Raw genomic sequence first — 17,812 nt, 5'->3', positions numbered from 1 at the left:
TAAGAAAGATGTATTTCCCATTCTTTTTGCTTCAAATAGCAAGCAAAATCTATTAGTACTTTCTAATATATTCATATATACAAAATTTGTCCAAGGCAGGCAGCCATGTTCTTTCAGATTCTTCCAGCACTGGGCTTCACCTTCTGTGTATTTGGTTTATTCCATGTATGCATATGTAAAGCTACAAGTGTTTCCTAACATTCAGTATTCACAAACACATGTATTAATAATTCAGCAAAGCGAAATTAATCTGCAAGCATCATCTCATAATGCAGAATATTCCAAGAGCAAGAAATGCTGTTGCTTAATTTTAAAGTGAACAGTTACAAGGGATAAGTCTCTTTTTAAAAGCATCATAAATTACGTTTTGGTTTTTTTTTTAATTGAGAGATTTGTCAGCACATCAGGAGTGCTGAGCCACCCTCTTCCCAGCAATGTTGCTGTGAGTTGTCTCATTCCTGTCTGGGGAGCTGGGCAGTTCTCATGGGCTGAACTTCAGCCACATATGAAGGCACGTTTGTGCAAATATTTAAAAGGTTTTATAGAAGTACAAAGCAGATGCTGGACATCAAAATCTTCTGGAGGATCTTGGGTCAGATGAGAGCTCCAAGATGAGAGCATTCCCATCCCCAGAATAATCATATTTCTACCCCCTGCCACATGATTGGCAATATCTACGACACTGGAAATATTTTCGTAATTATTTAAGCATATCATGTTTATCTCTCCAATTTTAAATTGGCGGCAAAAAAAGAGGTGACAAAAAAAGCAAAAAAGCAGAAAAAACCCTCCCTGCTTTTTAAGAGTGGGGTTATATTTTTGCCCATCGGAAAAACACATTTTACATAGCCACAACACCAACAGTCGCAAAGGCAACGCAGCTGAAAATTTTAAAGGCAGATACAAAACTTTATTTTCACACTTCGAACAGAAAAGGGCAGCGATAATTTAGCGCTCCATACGGCAGCAACGCAGCCAGCAAGTAAGAAGAGCAGAGGCCAGCAGTGAAGTTATGCAACTCGTTCACGTACCAAACGCTTTAATTTACGATACATTAACGAAGAGTCCCGAACACCATCACACCCCCCGGCCCCAAGATGGCGCCGGCGCCCCCTCAGCGCTGAGGGACAGCCCGCCCCCCCCAGACCCGCCCCTCCAAGATGGCGGACGCACCTCCGGTCCCTCGGCCCTGCTCTCCGCCGCCTCACGGCCCCGCCCCTGCCCGCCCTCCCTGCTCCTCCATTGGCCGGTGCCGCCGCCCCTCCCGCCGCCGCAGCCAATGGAGAGAGCGGGAAAGGCGGTGCGCGCGCGGGCCCGCCCCCCTCACGCGCGTGGGGCCGCCCACAGCCAGTAGTCCGCACTCCCGGCGGGATTGCGCCCCCTGGCGATCGGCAGCGCGGGCGCAGCGTTGGAGGACGACGAGGAGGAGGAGGGAAGCAGCCGGAGAAGAAGAAGCCGACGGGGGCCGTGTCGAGGCCCCGAGGGGTGCGGGAGTGACCTGACCGCAGGCACGCCCCATGCCGGCCTCTCAGCCCGACCGGCACCCCGGCCCCTGCCCGCCGGCCCTCGGCGCGGGCCCTGCGGCCGAGCCGGAGCGCAGCGAGACCCCGACCTGAGGCGGGCTCGGCGCCACCCCAGCCAGGGTGACAGCTCTCCGAGCAGCATCCCCGCAGGATGGAACAGAAAACAAGTAAGCCTTAAAATATCATATATATATGTATATATATGCATGTTTTAGGCAGCCATTGGTCTTGTAAGAAACATTTTTAGGAGTAAACTGTCTTAACCTATTTTCGCGTTCGACAAAATGAAATATCCAGAATGAATTGAGAGGTTTTGGGGGTGATTTCTTTTTTCAGTTACAGCATAGAAAAGGTGAAGTAGCTAAGGTAAATAAAGCATGTTTTATGTTGTGTGTGTCACTCTGGGCTGCCCAGGTGGAGTCACCGTCTCTGCAAGTGTTTAAGGAGAGACTGGATGTGGCACTCAGTGCCATAGTCTAATTCGCATCCTGGAGTTTGGTCGTAGGATGATCTCAGAGGACTTTTCCAACTTATTTGATTCTGTGAGTCAAGGAGATAAATATTTGGAATCTTCAGTGTGGTTGAAGAATACTGCCTTACTTCTCCGTAGTATTCTTGCAGTGAAGGGTATCTTGCATTTGTCAAGAAACAGATTCAGTAATTTTTTTTACCTGAAAAAAGCTTTCCTTATTTCCCTTAAATAAATTAATTTAGTTATAGTACTGCTACATTGAGCACATCAACTTAGAGGCAAAGAAAGGGAAACTGTGAGTAATGGGCAGGGGGGTTGTGTAGGCTTATCTGAATATGCTGGAAAGTTTAGGTCATCTTGTGACAGCTTCATGCTTGAAGGACAGTAAGAAATTACGTTAGTAAAAAAATTTCCTTGCATTGCTTGTCTGAGTGTTCCTGAGCTAGACCTTGACAAGGCGTGGGATGGCTGTTTGAAAGGAGAATGACTATTTCAACACAACATATTCTCACATGTATTCTGCTTCTGATACCCATTGTAGTAGTTACTTGTATAAATTTTGAAAAGCTGAGTAGCTATAACTATGTTTAATTTCTCACCTGCTCTCTTACTTATTTGTCCATTCTGCACCTCTTGCAGTGCTGAGTGACTTCTTTGAAAAGGAGAACCTTACCAGTTCCAAGGAGGAGAGCACTGAAGGTAGTATAATTTGGATTTATTGAGGGAAAGAGGATAAGAGTGTATATTTGACATTGTTTCTGATATGAAAATTACAACTGGAAGGCAATAGCTTTGCCTTTTATGCTGTCAGAGGTTTGTCAGCAGAACTACAGGAAACACACACCCAAGGTTTATCTGGTAGCTGGAGTAAGTAGCCCTGATCTTGGCTGCTTGTATCTTGCTCTAGCACCATTCTCCTGCACAATGCTGGGAAAAAAAAAGTGATAGGTGGTCACAGAGATTCTATAAAGGGAAAAGAAAATCCCTCCAGCCAGATGCCAATGCACACCCTGATCCATCAGCGGGAGAGGTGGTTCTGAGTGCTGACAAGGTAGATGTCTGCTCATTCCCTGTCCTGGCTGGGATTGGTGATAGCAGCATTAGCAATGGAGAGATTAGTGGGGACATCTGTCTTATTTGAAATGAAAATTATATTATCAGCTTCAAATGCAAGCTTTGCTTCTCCATGCAAAACAAAGCTTTTGCTGCTGGAGTTTTGGGCACTCCAGCATGAGAACTGGGGAGGCATTTCCAAGGGTAGTGCTTTATTTCCCTGTAACCTACACATTATTATAGCTGAGGACCCAGAAACAAGAAACTGTTCTGTCACTCATCCTCTGAAGTAACCCATCCACCAGTGCTATCCAGATTTAATAAATGTATTGAAATATTTGAAAACATGTAATGAATAAGGACAGTGGTTCTAATCTGCAGTGGAGGAACTTATTACTCGAATTTCTAAATGTGTATTTTTAATTGAATGCATTTTTTGAAAAATTTTTAACACAAATCTTAAATATACTTTTTGATATTTTAAATTTGTGATATTGTCATGCACAGCAAAAGGGTGGGAATGGCATAGGGCAGGTGACATCTCTTCGACCAGTAGTGTACGTTTCCAAAAATTGTTGTGGCTTTTTCTGTAATTGGACTTTAACCTTGCCATGTGATTAAAGTTAGTGCCAAATGAAGCTATTTCACAAGACAAAGTTCTTTTATCATTGCCTGTTGATATTAAGTATTTTGCCCTTAGCTGCTGGTGACATGAGCAGCAGAGGTTGTGGTGACAAAAGATTGTTGCTTCTTTCACTGCTGTCATGGTGCTTTGAGAGTAACCACACTGCCATGGCATCACTGGGCTTCTGGTACCCTGGGCAACAGAAGTCACTCTCTACTAAGTCAAAAAATGAAGGAATATCTTTTTGAGAGCCTTACAAGTATGCAGTATTTCTTGACTGCTGGGAAGGTGTCACCCCAGCACATTTGCCAGCAGAGGGTTGCTGTCTGAAAGTGGAATGTAAACCTAGTGTGATGACAGTGGACTCCACCTCTAGAAATGGAGTAGGGAAACAGATTTGTTTATGCTTTTGTGCTTGATCATTGAAGAAGAACAACATTAACTGAGAAAGAGCTGGTTCTTTCTTCTGCCATCATCTTTTTGGCACGCTGAAGCATGTATTTCCTTTTCACAGCCCTTGACAAAAGTGCACAGCTAGATTTAACAAGAGCCTTCATGAATGGGCTTAGCACCTCAAAGGTACATACCTTTGGAAGAGGAGCAGTTCTAAACCAGTAGCTTAAAAAATGTTTCTTTAAAAAATTATTATTTATAAATATTTCTAGTGGAGGAGTGGAGGAAGGAGGCGTGATGTATGGGATGTGTTAATTATTTCAACTGATACCCATTGTTGAACAAAATTCATCAAACTGCTTTTATCTGAAAATACTTTGAATGTTTTTTTCCCCTACAAAACATACAAAAACTAATGATGGGACAGGACAGTCAGCCTATGCAGCTAAGAGAGGTTACAGCTATTAAAAAAAGTCATTGTCTTTTGTCAAGGAAAATATTCAGTTCATTCAATTGAAAATATTCTCCTGTATCACTTTTTGTGAGTGATTAATTTTTTGTGGGACTCATTTGCTGGTATTTGAAGAAGGGCTTCCACAGCTCCCTTTGTGACCTGCTTAAAAAGTAGCTTGAAGGAGCATTGTGCACCATTGGAAGCCATTCCAGTTCATCACTTGACTTCTGTTTCACTTTCTTGATTATGTTTAGGAATAGACTTCTGAAAGTTTAATGTGTCGTGATGTACTGATTGTTTATTCAGAAGTGCCTCCAAATGAAATGAGTGGGAGCCTTTGAATAGTCCACTAGGAATTAGGTGTGGTTTTAGGCTTCTCAGGAGCTGTAAATGGTAATTTGCTTTTCAGGTGATGTGAAGACGTTTTGGACACAATTGGGAGGTAGAAAAGTGGATGTCATATTTGAGCAGGTGCAAAATGTGCTGTCGTTGCTGAAGGAAAAGATCAAGAATGGAACTGCAACAAACCAAGGTTTGAAATCCTTGTAGTGGTTAAACTGGACTGCAGAGTACTATGGCCTGCATTGTATAGGTCTATGTGATATCTGCCATAGTCCAGATATCTCTGAATTTTAATAATTTAGCTTTTGGTGGTTTTAAGCACTTTAAAAAAAAAAAAAAGTATTTTCTCTTTTAAAAAAGAAAGGTAATTTCAGGTACAATTGGCTATTTTCTTGTTTTGCCTGTATACTTTTTCAAACAATGCATGGCTCTTAAGCACATGGAACTGAAATATTAATTTTTGAGAATTAATGAAATATCTGCAGTGCCTTGTGTTTCATTTATTATCAGAAGTTTTAGCTTTTCAAGCTGATCTCAGTGAATTGAGTCGTTTTGGGGTGGGATAATAATCATTTCAGTATTATTTTTTGTCAGAGACACCATTATAACTTGAAACAGTAGAAAAATGTGACACTAATGCATTTCAGATTGTTCCTGATTTTCAAGGAAATAAACTTCCTCTATCTACATCAAAATACATTAAATTTGTAATTCTGATAAGCTTGGAGCAGTACACAGATTTCCTGTTAGTGGTTTATTTAATTGAGTAAAATTGCTTCTTTTTGTGAAGTCACCTAAATGTAATCTGTGGATCTTTTTGGGGGTTTCTTGTGCAAGAAAATGTAGTGTCCAAAGGTGCTTTTAATCTAGTATAGCCACACACTCTGCATTATATATATAACACTTCCTCTAAACTGGTAGTGCCATTTTTTGTGTTCTTGAGCTCCCACATTTTGACTGTTACAACAAAATATCGAAGCAAGATATGCAGATACAAAAGTTGAACTTGAATCCCCAGATGATGCAATGAATCTGTGCTAAAGTGCAATTTGAATTTTTCTGTGCTTGGTTCTGTGAAGGTTTCAAGCTAAAACATTAACGTGGATTTTGCTGAGAGTTGTCTGCCAGCTTGTAGTATTTATTGCATGGCATAAGAGGTTGAGACAGAATGGGTGTCTTGCATTCTTCTGTCTGAAGGCCATTACCACCAATTTAGAAGTAGCATTAATTTGGTCTGCCAAGTTCCAGCCCTTCCTAGCCAGAAGATGATCAGTCTGATGTTACTGCCACTGTAGACCACCCGTTTATATGTGTTTGGAAATATTCCAGCACCTTTCCAAAAGCTGAGGGATATTCAGTTCCAATTTACAGCTACAATTTTGTAATTCCTAGATGTGTCTGTTAAGGTCTGTGGTGCAACATGTTTCTAGTAGTATCAGTCTTGCAATGCTTCAGGCGAGCTCAGTGAGGAGAAACAAGTGTCTATGGAGGATTTAACACCTTGTTTTGCCTATTATCATTACTTAAATTAAACTTAGTATCTGTTTTGGTTTGGGTTTTTTTGTGTAGAATGCTGGCAGGCTTGGGCACTGGTGAATGAAGCTAATCTAGGTGATCTCTTAACCTTGGCAAATGGTATGTGCATTTCCATTGTGTTTGTTTGGTTTGTGGATTTGTCTTGTTTTACTCAGCAAAAGCTCAATTCCCTTCTTTGAAATCAATAAACTAGATCTGAGAAGGCCATTAGCATTACATTGAGGAAAACCCAATTATTAATTTCCTCGAGTACTGAACTGTGAACTCTCACCTGGATTTGTATTTTTTTGGTTTGTGTGTGTATGTATAATACTTGTATCACAGGAAGAGAGGTTGAGCTAGTAAGCCCTTATGAACCCAAGCTGTCTGTGAGCAGTTATCCTGTGCATGGCTCCAGTAGCTGTAATAGCTTGGGATCCTTTTATCTCTAACAATGAAGGGAAATCTGTAAATGTGTTTCGTGTGTGTGTTCCTTCTGGTCACTTTGAAAATCACATGGAAGATTTTTCAGCAGGGCACTTGCTGACAAGCTTTCTGTTAGCTGTAGTTCATAGAAATGCTTGTAGTGTGTTTTGTTAATTATCTCTTTAGTAACTGAATTAAACTCAATCATAAATTGAAATCTGGATTGATGAAGGTTTTGCTCACATTTGATTTTTTTCAGTAAGTGATGAGTTGAATGGAGATGGTGCACAGGAAACCAAACCCAAACTGGAGCCTCTTCTTCCAGATGACAATGTTGCAGACACTGCAGAAGCTTCTGACAGGTCAGTGCCTTCATTTCACATCCTTATTTGACATGTTCTTTACTACAGTTGAGAGAGTTCTCAAATTTGTATTTCTAAAGTCAGTGTTTTAAACCCAGTTTGAATCCTGTGAGTTTTCAAAGTGAAAATGATTTTATCTTGTCCTATGTGGAAAATCTGAGGTTTTGGATAGACTTGTCTAATTTCCCACATGGGTACATTGCAGAATAGGACATTAGGCTGTGAATAATGGTTCATGAGTGTTATCAGGGTTAGGACTTAAGCATCAGTTCTCAGGCTTTCCTTGCTGTGCAAACTATCATGTGTTTAGTATTTAGCCTCACCTACTGATTTGAAAGATGGGAGTAAACATGTTGTTCCTTTTATTTTGTTTGTTTGTTTTTATTTCCTTGCTGCCTTTTAGAATGTAAGTTCTGGGAAGAAGCTTTTTTTTTATATGCAACTGAATGTGTATGTCTTCATGTGTTGTTAGGACGATTACACCATGTGAAACCTTTCACTTTCTAGCAATGGGGCTAAAAATACTGAACCGCTGAGAAACTGAACACAGCACTGGTTGTCTAAGATGCTGCTCTTCTTTCTTCTTTTTTCCTCCTTTACTTCAAATAGTGAAAAAGAAGTCATGGAAGGAACCTGCTCAGGGAGTAAAGAGGCATCTAGCAAAATTCAAGGTTTACCTTTAAACGTGCAGTATCAGAGCCACAAGTGCTCTAGTGCATGTCTTGCCAAAAAAGCATTGGGCTCCTATAGGGGTGAAAATCCTCTGAAGATCCCAATCCTGTTTGACTTTCAAAGACGCCATGCAAAAGCAGACTGCCTTTCGAAGTCACTGGATGTGAATTACAAAGCCCCTTGCGGTCGGAGTCTGAGAAGCTTTCGGGATGTGCGGAATTACTTGTTTGAAACAGAGTGCAATTTCTTATCTGTTGATCACTTTTCCTTCAACACATATGTGCTGTTGGGCAGGAACACCATGAATCCCGAGCCCCTCGTGTTTGAGTTCGATATTAGCAACGGAGCCGAGTCTGTGCCTGTCTCCTTCTGTAACAATCTCGACCATGCAAGATTGCCTTATTTCAAGTATCGGAAGTCATCGTGGCCACGTGGGTATTATCTCAACAATTTCTCTAGCCTCTTTGCTGATTCCTGTGACTGCACAGATGGCTGCATTGATAGGTAGGTAGAAAGATCTCATCTCGGGCCAGTGACAAGCAGTGCCTCAGCAGCAGGTTGGCGGGGTGTGAAGGTGCAGTAACAAACAGGACCAGCGATGCTGGTATATCTTGTGCCATGCTTTGTGTTGACTATCACCATTGTGTCTTTCTCTTCTCCAGAACTTTGGGTGCTCCTACTGGTCCACCCTCTCTTGTAGGGAGGGAAGTGACCAACAGGCAGATTATTGTGCTCCTTTTCCTTTCTTCCCAAACTGGCAGTGCTTCTTCTCCAGGTGGAGCTTACAAGCAGATATCTTGGCTTTGGAAAAAGAGTAGGGAAGGGAGGCTTGTGCCAGCAGAGGCAGGCTTGTTTTCACAGCAGGCAGGGAAGGATCCTGCATGACAATTTCTGCTGCAGTTCCTGCTGTAAAATGGCATCCTATAGATGGGGTGGGACAGCCTTGAGGGATCAGATTATTTGGACCTTAGAGGGTTGCTGAGGGCAGACAAAGAAACATCTCTGTTCCCAACCTCTACATGTTGTCCTTCCCCTTGTCTAAACAGAAACTACAAAAATCAGTGGTTACAGAATTATTTTGTGGTCTGAGCAGTTCCAATACTCTTGCTCATTGTCATCTTTTTCTAAATCCAAATAACTCTGAGCTACAGACACTGTGGGAATTTGCCACAGTTACCATATGCAAGTTTGGTGGTATTTTTGTCTACCTTCTGGAAGGGTGTTTGATCTCTCTCTCTGTAGGCATTATTTGGTGTTGCATCCATTTTATATTATTGATAGGTTGGGCAGTTGCATGTGCTGCTGTGCAACATAGTTGCTCATGACCCAACAAAAGCTTGAAATCATAGCCTGGCATAATGAAGTTTAATTTTAGTAACGTAGTTTCAGCTGAGTGGTGGGAAACAGCAAGCACACAGTCTGCTACTTCTTTGCACTGAAGTCCCACAAGAATTGAGATGCTTGTGATGTGCAGTTTTGGAGTTTAGGATTTGCACAATCACCGTGACGCTTTGAAATTGTTGTGACATATAATGGTGAAGACAAGCACTGTTGCTTGAATTTTCCACAGTGTAAAGTTCTTCACTTCTTGGGGGCTAAGGAGGGAGGAAGATAACCAAGTAGTGGCAAGCAGGCTGGGATGCTGTGCCAGAAGGGATGATTTTTATTCATTTGATCCATTTGACTGTGTCCTGCTTATAATAAGTTTCTGTTGTGCTTCAGCTGTTTGCATGTGGCATTTAAGGAGCTTGGCAGAAGAATGTGGTTGGGGTAGAGAGAACATAGATATTGTAAAGCACAAATAACCAGCCAAGAGACTAAGGAAAAAGGTGCCTGAAACAGTCTTGGGGAGTAAAAGAAGCAAGGAGGGGGAATATAGGTATATATATGGAAATTCATGTGTGTGTGTAGTCAAGTGCATTTCAAATTACCTAGATTTATGTTTGATTTATGCTGCTTCAAATCCATTCTGAGATGTTTTACTCTTCTTTTTAGGTCAAAATGTGCATGCCTACAGTTAACAGCAAGAGGCTGTAGTAAAATTTCTCTGTCTCCAAGTAGTAAAAGATCCCGTGGATACCGTTACAAAAGACTGGAGGGACCTGTTCCTAGTGGGTAAGAAAGACTACAGGAGTAAAATAAGAGCATACAAATAAAACAGCACTTAATAGTTCAGTCCAAGTGCCCACAGGGTTAGAATAGCTAGAGTTTTTGAATTACTGAAACCTTCCATTTTTGTCACAATTTTAGTGACAGATCAGGATGATAAAAAATAATTAATGTGACTTGAGTAAATAGGAGGAAAAAAAAAACCTTTTATATTGCAGATCCTGCAGTTTTCACAGCTTAGGTTAAGGTCCAAGAGAAGTGTGAAGAGTGACGCGAGTCCTAAAGATACATCAGCCATCTGCTTTTGCCAGACTTGGTTATGGGTGACTCTTCCAAGAATCTCCAAAGCCATCCAATGCTTCAAGTGTTTGCTCTTTCTCTTATTCAGCTCCTGTGGATTAATAGGTGACCTGGAGAAGATGCCAGTTACTTCAGGTGTCTAGGAGATGAGTTATGCAATAGCCAAGGGCTTGAATCTACAGGCTCGAGGAGCCCCTTTCATCCTCTGTGTGATGTTAGTTTTTGGCTGACATGCAGAATTAAAGTTGCCAGAGAACCCAGAAACAGATGCAAAAAAAAAGCACAGTTATGAGTTCTTTTGGAAATGCTTCATTACCAGGCATAGGTTGTCTTGTACAGAATTATGTGCTTTGTAGAATTTCTGTTTCTATATGATTTAGTCCTGTGAAACAAAAATATAGCATTTTTTTTTTCTTGTCTTCTTATGCCGAGTACTGGAAGACAGACTCTTAAAATTAATGAATCAGCAGTCAAGAAAGGCACAAGCAAGCTTCAGAGCATTGCTGCACAACCAGAGTCTTTATATTTCAGTCCACTGCCATGTTGATGCTTAGAAGGGGAATTAATAATAGGAACTTTGTTATGGTAATGCATCCATTTATATTGTTTTTTGTTTTTCTTCCTCTTGACAGGATTTATGAGTGTAGTGTGTTGTGCAGGTGTGACAAGCTGATGTGTCAGAACAGAGTTGTACAGCATGGCATTCAAGTCAGGCTGCAAGTGTTCAACACAGAGAAGAAGGGCTGGGGCGTCCGCTGCCTGGATGACATCGACAAGGGGACATTTGTTTGTACTTACTCAGGTAGCAGGAGGGGACCTGTGAAGACATGTATCATAATTCTCCCTCTCCCGTGGTGTGTGCCCTGCATTTTTTTCGAGAACAGGGAAATACAGGATTGGAAGAGAAGTATGTCAATGTAATCTTAACTTGCAATATGATCAAGTGGACAGAAGAACTTAGAAGAGCTCTGCTATGAGATGGTGACAGACAAACAAAACAATATGAAGCACCCTATCTTGGACTGCTGATTTTTTTTCCCTCACAAATCTGTGCATCCTATGCCAGGGCTATCAGTAAAAATCATAAAATCATGGAATGGTTTGTGTTGGAAGGAACCTTAAAAAGCATCTAGTTGCATCCCCACCACAGGCAGGGACACTTTTCCTGAAACCAGGTGGTTCAATACCCCACCCAATGTGACCTTGAACACTTCCAGAGAAGGGGCTTTCACAGGTTCTCTGGGCAACTTGTGCCAATGCCTCCCACCTTCACGGTGAAGAAGTTCTTACTAATAGCTAATCTAGATGTGCTCTCTTTCAGTTTTGTCCTTTGTCTTATCACTGCATGCCCTTGTCTAATTCAGTTTGTACTTCAGCCTATATTGACATCATGGAATTAGAGAGAGCATTCATATTTTGCTTTCCCGAGTAATGCTCTTGTATTTGTAAATGTAAGTTTGACCTGTGATAGTGAGTGTGACTCAGCAAACAAGCATTAAAAAAAAAAAAAAACAACAACCAAGAAAACTTTTCTTTTTCTTTCAGGCAGATTAATGAGCAGAGCTGAAGTATTGGGAGATGCTGAGCAAGAGCTGAAGGAGAAAAGTGCAGTGGATGACAGAGGCTATGACTTTTCTTCCAAAAAAAGAAAACTTGGCATTGACCGTTCAGACTCAGTGATTGAACTAGTTCAGGCTGACAAAAATGACATTCTTGAGAATCAGGAATCTTTATCTCAGACTGTGGATAATGAAAATAAATCAACCCTGTAAGTTTAGCAAAGTAAGCTGAAGCATAACAAAACTAATATTCTGCTAATCTAGAAATTCTGTTGTATAACTTAGAGTATGTCCTCATATTTCTGAACTTCTTTTTAAATTCCTGATTATTTCTTCTAGTGGGACAGAGTTTTCCCCTCTATATTAATTTTACTTATGTGTACCACTTGGCATTTTCTAGAAATACAGTTCGTCTCTTGTGTGCACTTGATCTGTTCAGGGCATTAATGGTAATGCTAATTTGAAAGGATTAATAAAATGTTCTTGAGATAAATTGTTTAAAGAATCTCGATGACACTAAAAAGGTTTGATAATACATCAGCCACCAGCTATTCTGCCCTTTGCTCCCAGTCTTTAAACCTTGTTATTTGTAACATAACCTTCCCTGCCAGAAACCTTAACCTCTCCTGTTAAGAGTCTGACAACACCTGACTTTTGCAGTGAGTATGTTTTCCTAGTTGAAGGCTGTACTGTCAAAACTGTTGAAAGTAGTAGCAGGAAAAGGCAAAACTCTGTAGGTGCTCTGTTTTGAAATAATATGATATAATAATAGCAAAGCAGCAGACAATTTAGTTCTCAGCATGACAACTTGAAAAGGATGTAAAAAATGCTGCTGATCTCTCAAAAAAGTTTGTGCAGCTGCTTTCTTACAAATACTATAGAGAATCTAGTCTAGGTTCTCAATTCTTAAGAACAAAATACTCACGGAATGTGGGGTGAGGCTAGACTGCAGGCTCTGCTGTAGTTCCCTCTGGGAAAGAGAATGGAACTAGACACCATTACAGAATTGTGTGTTGTGAGAGTTACTTATGGGTCTGTTTATCCTTTATCATTTCCTTTTGACCTTTCTACAGGGTTCGTCTAAAGAACTCAAGTAATGCAACTGTGAGAAGGCTTGGAACTAGAACACTTGTTTTTCACAATCACCAGCTAAAAATGGTAATAAATGGGTTTAACAGATTAATTTTTCACTGTGCTGAATATGTGTGTTATTTTTGACATTTTCATCTTGTATGTTTAGATAGATTTAATGAGCTTTCTTTATGAGATTTTGTCACATTGTGAGCTAGGCTGTCATGCTGGAAGCTGTACCCCATCTCCTCTCCATTATCAGTTCTTCAGCATGTTCCCCCAGACCAGCACTATCTACACTCATGGCCTTCCCTTCTCCACCTTTCACTTACACTTCTCAAGAGCCTGAAGTAATTATTCTCCCCCTGCATCCCTTGTGTACAGGGTTAGGGGGCCAGAGTGATAATTATGAAGGATAATTTGAAATTAAGATAAATGTTGCATTGAAGTAAATGTATTAACTTTTCGAATTCAGCCACAGCTATGCATTACAGTAGCTTTGAAACTTCAGCCTTGGAGTTCTAAAAGCCACTTGCTTTGCCCTCTTGGCCCAGAGTTGTGTGCAGCAACAATACATCACAGCCTTTTCATTTGATACACAGGCGCACACTGCCAGCTCAGATGAAGATGATAGTTCTCAGATTCATCAGTCAAGCAAAACAAAACTAACCGGTGGAACAAAGAAAGGAAAAGAAAGTAGGTTTGCAGAGCTCTACATGCTGCATGCTTTGTACAGTTGTCTCCCATCAGGTGATACACTTTAATGTAGACAGTGTAGTCAGGCCAGTTCTTAGAGTAGAACAATGTTGTCCGTGGATGTTGAGACATGTTGAACTGTCCAGACAACAGCTTCTCAAATCCTGTGCAGTTGTGGGAAAGTCAGTCTTGCAGATCTTGCTGTGTCACACCCAGTACCTGCTCCAGCCAACAAAAATTGAATAGGGTTTAACACCGGGGCGGGAGAACCTCAAGCTGGAGAGGCAGTGTGGAAGTGATGCTATTTGCATGTGTCTTGATTTTATCTTAATTATAGTTTGTGATTCTCTTGGGAATTAAGGTGGAGAATGATTAAAAATGCTATGTGGGAGAATTCAGTCTGGAATGGGATTTGAGAAGAGTGAAATACTTGGTCACTCAGAGGCACCTTGAGCAAGTGCTTTAGGCATCACAGCAGGAAACAGTCATTTGTGGGAGGATTGATCAGAGACATGGAGAAGTTGTGTTATAGGCTTGTAGATAGCAAGGAAGCTGCTTAGATTTTGGAGGACGGGGGAGAAGTGGGAGGCTAAGAGTTCAGGGCCAAACAAGGGAAAGGCTTTGGCCTTGAACTGGTGTTGAGAAGTAACATGTGTTCATTGACAGAATCTACCCAGCAGCAGAAGGAAGAACATCTGATGGAAATTGGACAGACTGACTCTGCTGGTGTAGAGAGTGCAGGATGCAAAAGAAAGAGTCAGTCACTGCAGGGTGTTGATTGTGGCACGTCCAGTGTTCTGGATGACACATGCATTGTGAGGCCATCCAAAAATGCACCCCCAAAGGCTGACTACAAAGAAAATAGCAGGCAGCCAAAACAAGATGCACTTTGTGAGGAGTCTGATGATGATGGGATCCTCCCCAAGAATGCTAATGAAGAAAATATTTATGTACTGGATGCCACAAAAGAAGGCAATGTGGGTCGTTTTCTAAATGTAAGTACTAAATTGCATGGGTGCTCTTCGTTGTTTGTGCAAATACATCATTTACTGATTTAGGCTTAAACTAGGAAGTTTTTGCACATAAACAGTGTGGGTGGTAGGCACATGGCAAGAGAGGCACGTGTGGTGCTCCCTGCCATCACAGGATGACAGGGCAGTAGAATGGGTCACACCAGCAATTCATGCCTCCATAAGCTGATAGTGCTATGTACCAGCTGCAGCTTTTGGCACCACTGGGTTCCTGAGAGACATAATCCCCAGAAACGAATGGTATGTTTTTCGTGATGGCCTCTTTTAGAGGTTCAGAGAGCAAATAACATATTTTGTTGAGCCACATGGCTTCTCCCAGTTTTGTTTACTTTGTTCCCCAGCCATTGTAAATTCTAGTTTCTGCTGGCTTAGGACATGTGTTGTTTTACAAAACTTCCCTACTGTTCAGTCATAGGTTCAAAAAGTGGTGTGTCATACTGTGTACATGTTTGCTACCTAAGTCAATTTTGACTTGCCAAGAAATAAATAGCAATCAATTGGCAAGTACCTCCATCTAAGACAAATGGTTCACAGACACATCTGCAGGTAGTCTGCAAATAATTTATTTCTCTTCATTGACATGAATATGTCTTACAGCAAAGCCCTTGCATATGTTTAAGTTCTTCCTTGCAGAGGTAATATGGTGTTAATATTAGTAATGCATCTTGCAGAAACCTTCCTTCTGCTCCCATGAGCATACACATGTTCCTACATGCACCAAGTGACCTTTCACATCCTGTACTTGGCCAACACATAGTCATGTAATCCATTGCTTGCTCCCTAGCACTGCTGCCCTGGCAGTAGCATTGGGTGATAAACTTTCTATGTGGGCTGGAGATGGGAAGGAAGAAATTGCCTTTACTGGTGACAGATATCTGACACAAAATAGTTTTTTCAGGCAACAATGTGGTGTTGGACTGTTTCTAATTCAGATCTTCTGTTTTACAGCACAGCTGCTGCCCAAATCTCTTTGCACAAAGTGTGTTTGTAGAAACTCACAACAGAAGTTTTCCATGGGTGGCATTCTTCACAAACAGGTGAATTTCTGGAAGTTTAATGTTGTTCATTCAAGGCACTAGGAGGAAAAAAATAGTGCTTAGTTATTAGGGCATAATTACACAGAGGGGTGTGGCAGATGCTTAGATTATAAAAGCACAAAAGTACTTTCTTATAGATTACTTCCATTTGTGCACTAAAGACAGAAGAAATACAGCTAATTAGTTATCACTAATGAGTTTTACTTCCATTTTGCCCTAAAATGTAAAGTAGGGAAGGTTAATTTTGATGTGTCCACTTCAGTGATAATCTTCAGTGGAGAAATAGGTTTAACTCAGTGTGGTCATTCAGAAAGCCAAGATCATTCATTCCACTGTTGTGTCTCAAGGAATGGCCATCAGCTCATAGGGTAGGATTGAAACCCCCAGGATATAAAAGTTGAGACACTTTGTGGGCCAAACAAGCTGGCTTCAGTCCTTTTCCTCACAGCTATCAGGACGAGCAGGACTTTGTGTAGCCCAGCAGATCCTAGGGATGTGACAATAGAATACTCAGAGGTGACAATTTGTTCTGAAAGTAAAAGATGAAGATATTTCCTTAGTGTCTAGCAGAAAGAGAGGTACAGAGAGCTGGTGCCAGCAAGACACAATATGGCAGCAGCTCAACCCAGGAGAGAAAAGATGAATTGTATGAATAATGTTAGCTGATATGCATGCCAGCAGTAGTACTAGGTGAGAACAGAACAGAGAGGAGAGACTTTGTGCAGACAAACCAGCTCCAAGGAACATTGATCTTCTGTGGAGCCTTGCAACTCTGCTCCATACTGACACAGATGTTGTGGTTGCACTGGGAGGTCTCCAAGAAATGTAAAGACAATGTTTTGAGATATGTCCAGAAAAAGATTTTGTTTTAGCTAGAGTCTTTCTTCCTCAGGTACTCAGTAAAGAAGTGTAGTGGGGACTGAGGCCACTGGAGAGAGATAATAGTGACCAGCAAAGACATTTAGGGAAGAAGATGTTGAAGGAGAGCTCCCCTTACTGGCTCTTCCATTTTCTAGGCATCACCCTTTTACAACTTTTCTAAGTTAAGGACGAGCTTAATTATGTGCCTTCCATGAACTTGCCCAGTCACTTTTTTATTTGTTTTACATGTCTGGCCTCTAGACCATCTCAAGTCAGCAACTCCCAGGCAGCAATTATGTGCTGTATGAAAAGTCCTCATTGTTTGTTGTCAGTCAGCTGCCTGGGAATTCACTGGATGTCCCCTATACCATATCCAGTGAGAAACATCAGAGAATTACTCTCTTCATCACAATATTCATATTTTATTACATTTTCCATCAGCTGTCCCTCTGCATCATAGTCTCAGGTATTTAGTTTGGCATTAATTTTGGACAATGAGTTTCCTGCCTTAGACATTTCTTCTATTGTACTACCAGAGCAGCTGGCTCAAGAGGAGCATGTGTTCAATTCTGAGTTTTGGGTTTTGTGCACATAGTGCAATTGTATTAAAATGTAGCCTGTCAGACCAAAGAGGACAGGCTTCAGCAACATATATAGAGATCTGTTCAAACTGCAGTGATGCACTGTACATAGGAAAAATAATAAAACTGTGTTATTCGTTTAGATGTATCACTTACATCCTTTCATCCTTACATCACTTACATGTTAAACTTACATGGTTTTCCTTTCTTCTTTTTTGTTTTGGGGTTTTGTTTTGTTTTTGTTTTTGTTTCAGCATTTTTGTTTGCTTGTTATTCTATTTTTTTTTTTTTTTTTTTTTTTTTTTTGGTTCGTTGGCTTTGGTTTTGATGGGGTTTTTTTGTTTGTTTGATTTTTGTTTCCCAGAATTTTCATCTAAATTAGAGCACACTGTTTAAACTCCAACCCTATTTGCAATCTCCATAGCAGTTTCCATAGGCAAAGCAGCACGAGTGACTCCAGAGACTCCTTGTACCTCTTGTTTCTCTCCCAACAAGCTGCCTGTGTGGTGCTCCCTGCCCCCTACAATTTTTGGGTTTGCATGTGTGTTGTTGGTGACAAATTGTTAGCACAGTGCTGTTTCACTTAGTTCAAGCAAATTGACTGAGTGTTTTATTTCTTAGACTTGTGAAAGCTGGAACCGAACTCACATGGGATTATGGTTATGAAGCTGGAAGCATGCCAGAGACAGAAATTTCCTGTCACTGTGGAGTTCAGAAGTGCAGGAAAAAA

The 17,812-nt window shown here is 41.0% G+C and overlaps 2 protein-coding genes across 5 annotated transcripts in view; one reads left to right on the top strand and one right to left on the bottom strand.

Annotated features, from left to right (window-relative positions):
- The window catches only part of CAB39L (calcium binding protein 39 like), a 60,703-nt gene extending 59,489 nt beyond the window's left edge, over positions 1-1,214 (bottom strand). For 2 of the 4 annotated variants that reach the window (XM_056484628.1, XM_056484605.1), the window contains exon 1: positions 1,174-1,214. The gene's annotated coding sequence lies outside the window, so the exon portion shown is untranslated. Of the gene's footprint in view, positions 1-1,031; positions 1,144-1,173 lie in introns of those variants that run through there. The other 2 variants (XM_056484639.1, XM_056484613.1) reach the window with 2 other exon arrangements.
- A 167-nt stretch (positions 1,215-1,381) lies between these two features.
- The window catches only part of SETDB2 (SET domain bifurcated histone lysine methyltransferase 2), a 45,033-nt gene continuing 28,602 nt past the window's right edge, over positions 1,382-17,812 (top strand). Inside the window, exons 1-14 of the mRNA XM_056491715.1 lie at positions 1,382-1,690; positions 2,635-2,694; positions 4,930-5,052; positions 6,432-6,497; positions 7,063-7,165; positions 7,775-8,341; positions 9,833-9,952; positions 10,879-11,048; positions 11,792-12,014; positions 12,879-12,963; positions 13,479-13,572; positions 14,239-14,567; positions 15,552-15,640; positions 17,704-17,807. Of these exons, the coding sequence (XP_056347690.1) occupies positions 1,675-1,690; positions 2,635-2,694; positions 4,930-5,052; positions 6,432-6,497; positions 7,063-7,165; positions 7,775-8,341; positions 9,833-9,952; positions 10,879-11,048; positions 11,792-12,014; positions 12,879-12,963; positions 13,479-13,572; positions 14,239-14,567; positions 15,552-15,640; positions 17,704-17,807 (2,149 nt within the window). The 5' untranslated portion in view covers positions 1,382-1,674. The remainder of the gene's footprint in view (positions 1,691-2,634; positions 2,695-4,929; positions 5,053-6,431; positions 6,498-7,062; positions 7,166-7,774; positions 8,342-9,832; positions 9,953-10,878; positions 11,049-11,791; positions 12,015-12,878; positions 12,964-13,478; positions 13,573-14,238; positions 14,568-15,551; positions 15,641-17,703; positions 17,808-17,812) is intronic.

This window comes from Oenanthe melanoleuca, chromosome 1 (assembly GCF_029582105.1).
Source record: "Oenanthe melanoleuca isolate GR-GAL-2019-014 chromosome 1, OMel1.0, whole genome shotgun sequence".
Classification (NCBI taxonomy): Eukaryota; Metazoa; Chordata; class Aves; order Passeriformes; family Muscicapidae; genus Oenanthe; species Oenanthe melanoleuca.
The sequence above is the reverse complement of the archived record's forward strand: the minus strand, read 5'-3'. Positions and strand labels throughout refer to the sequence as shown.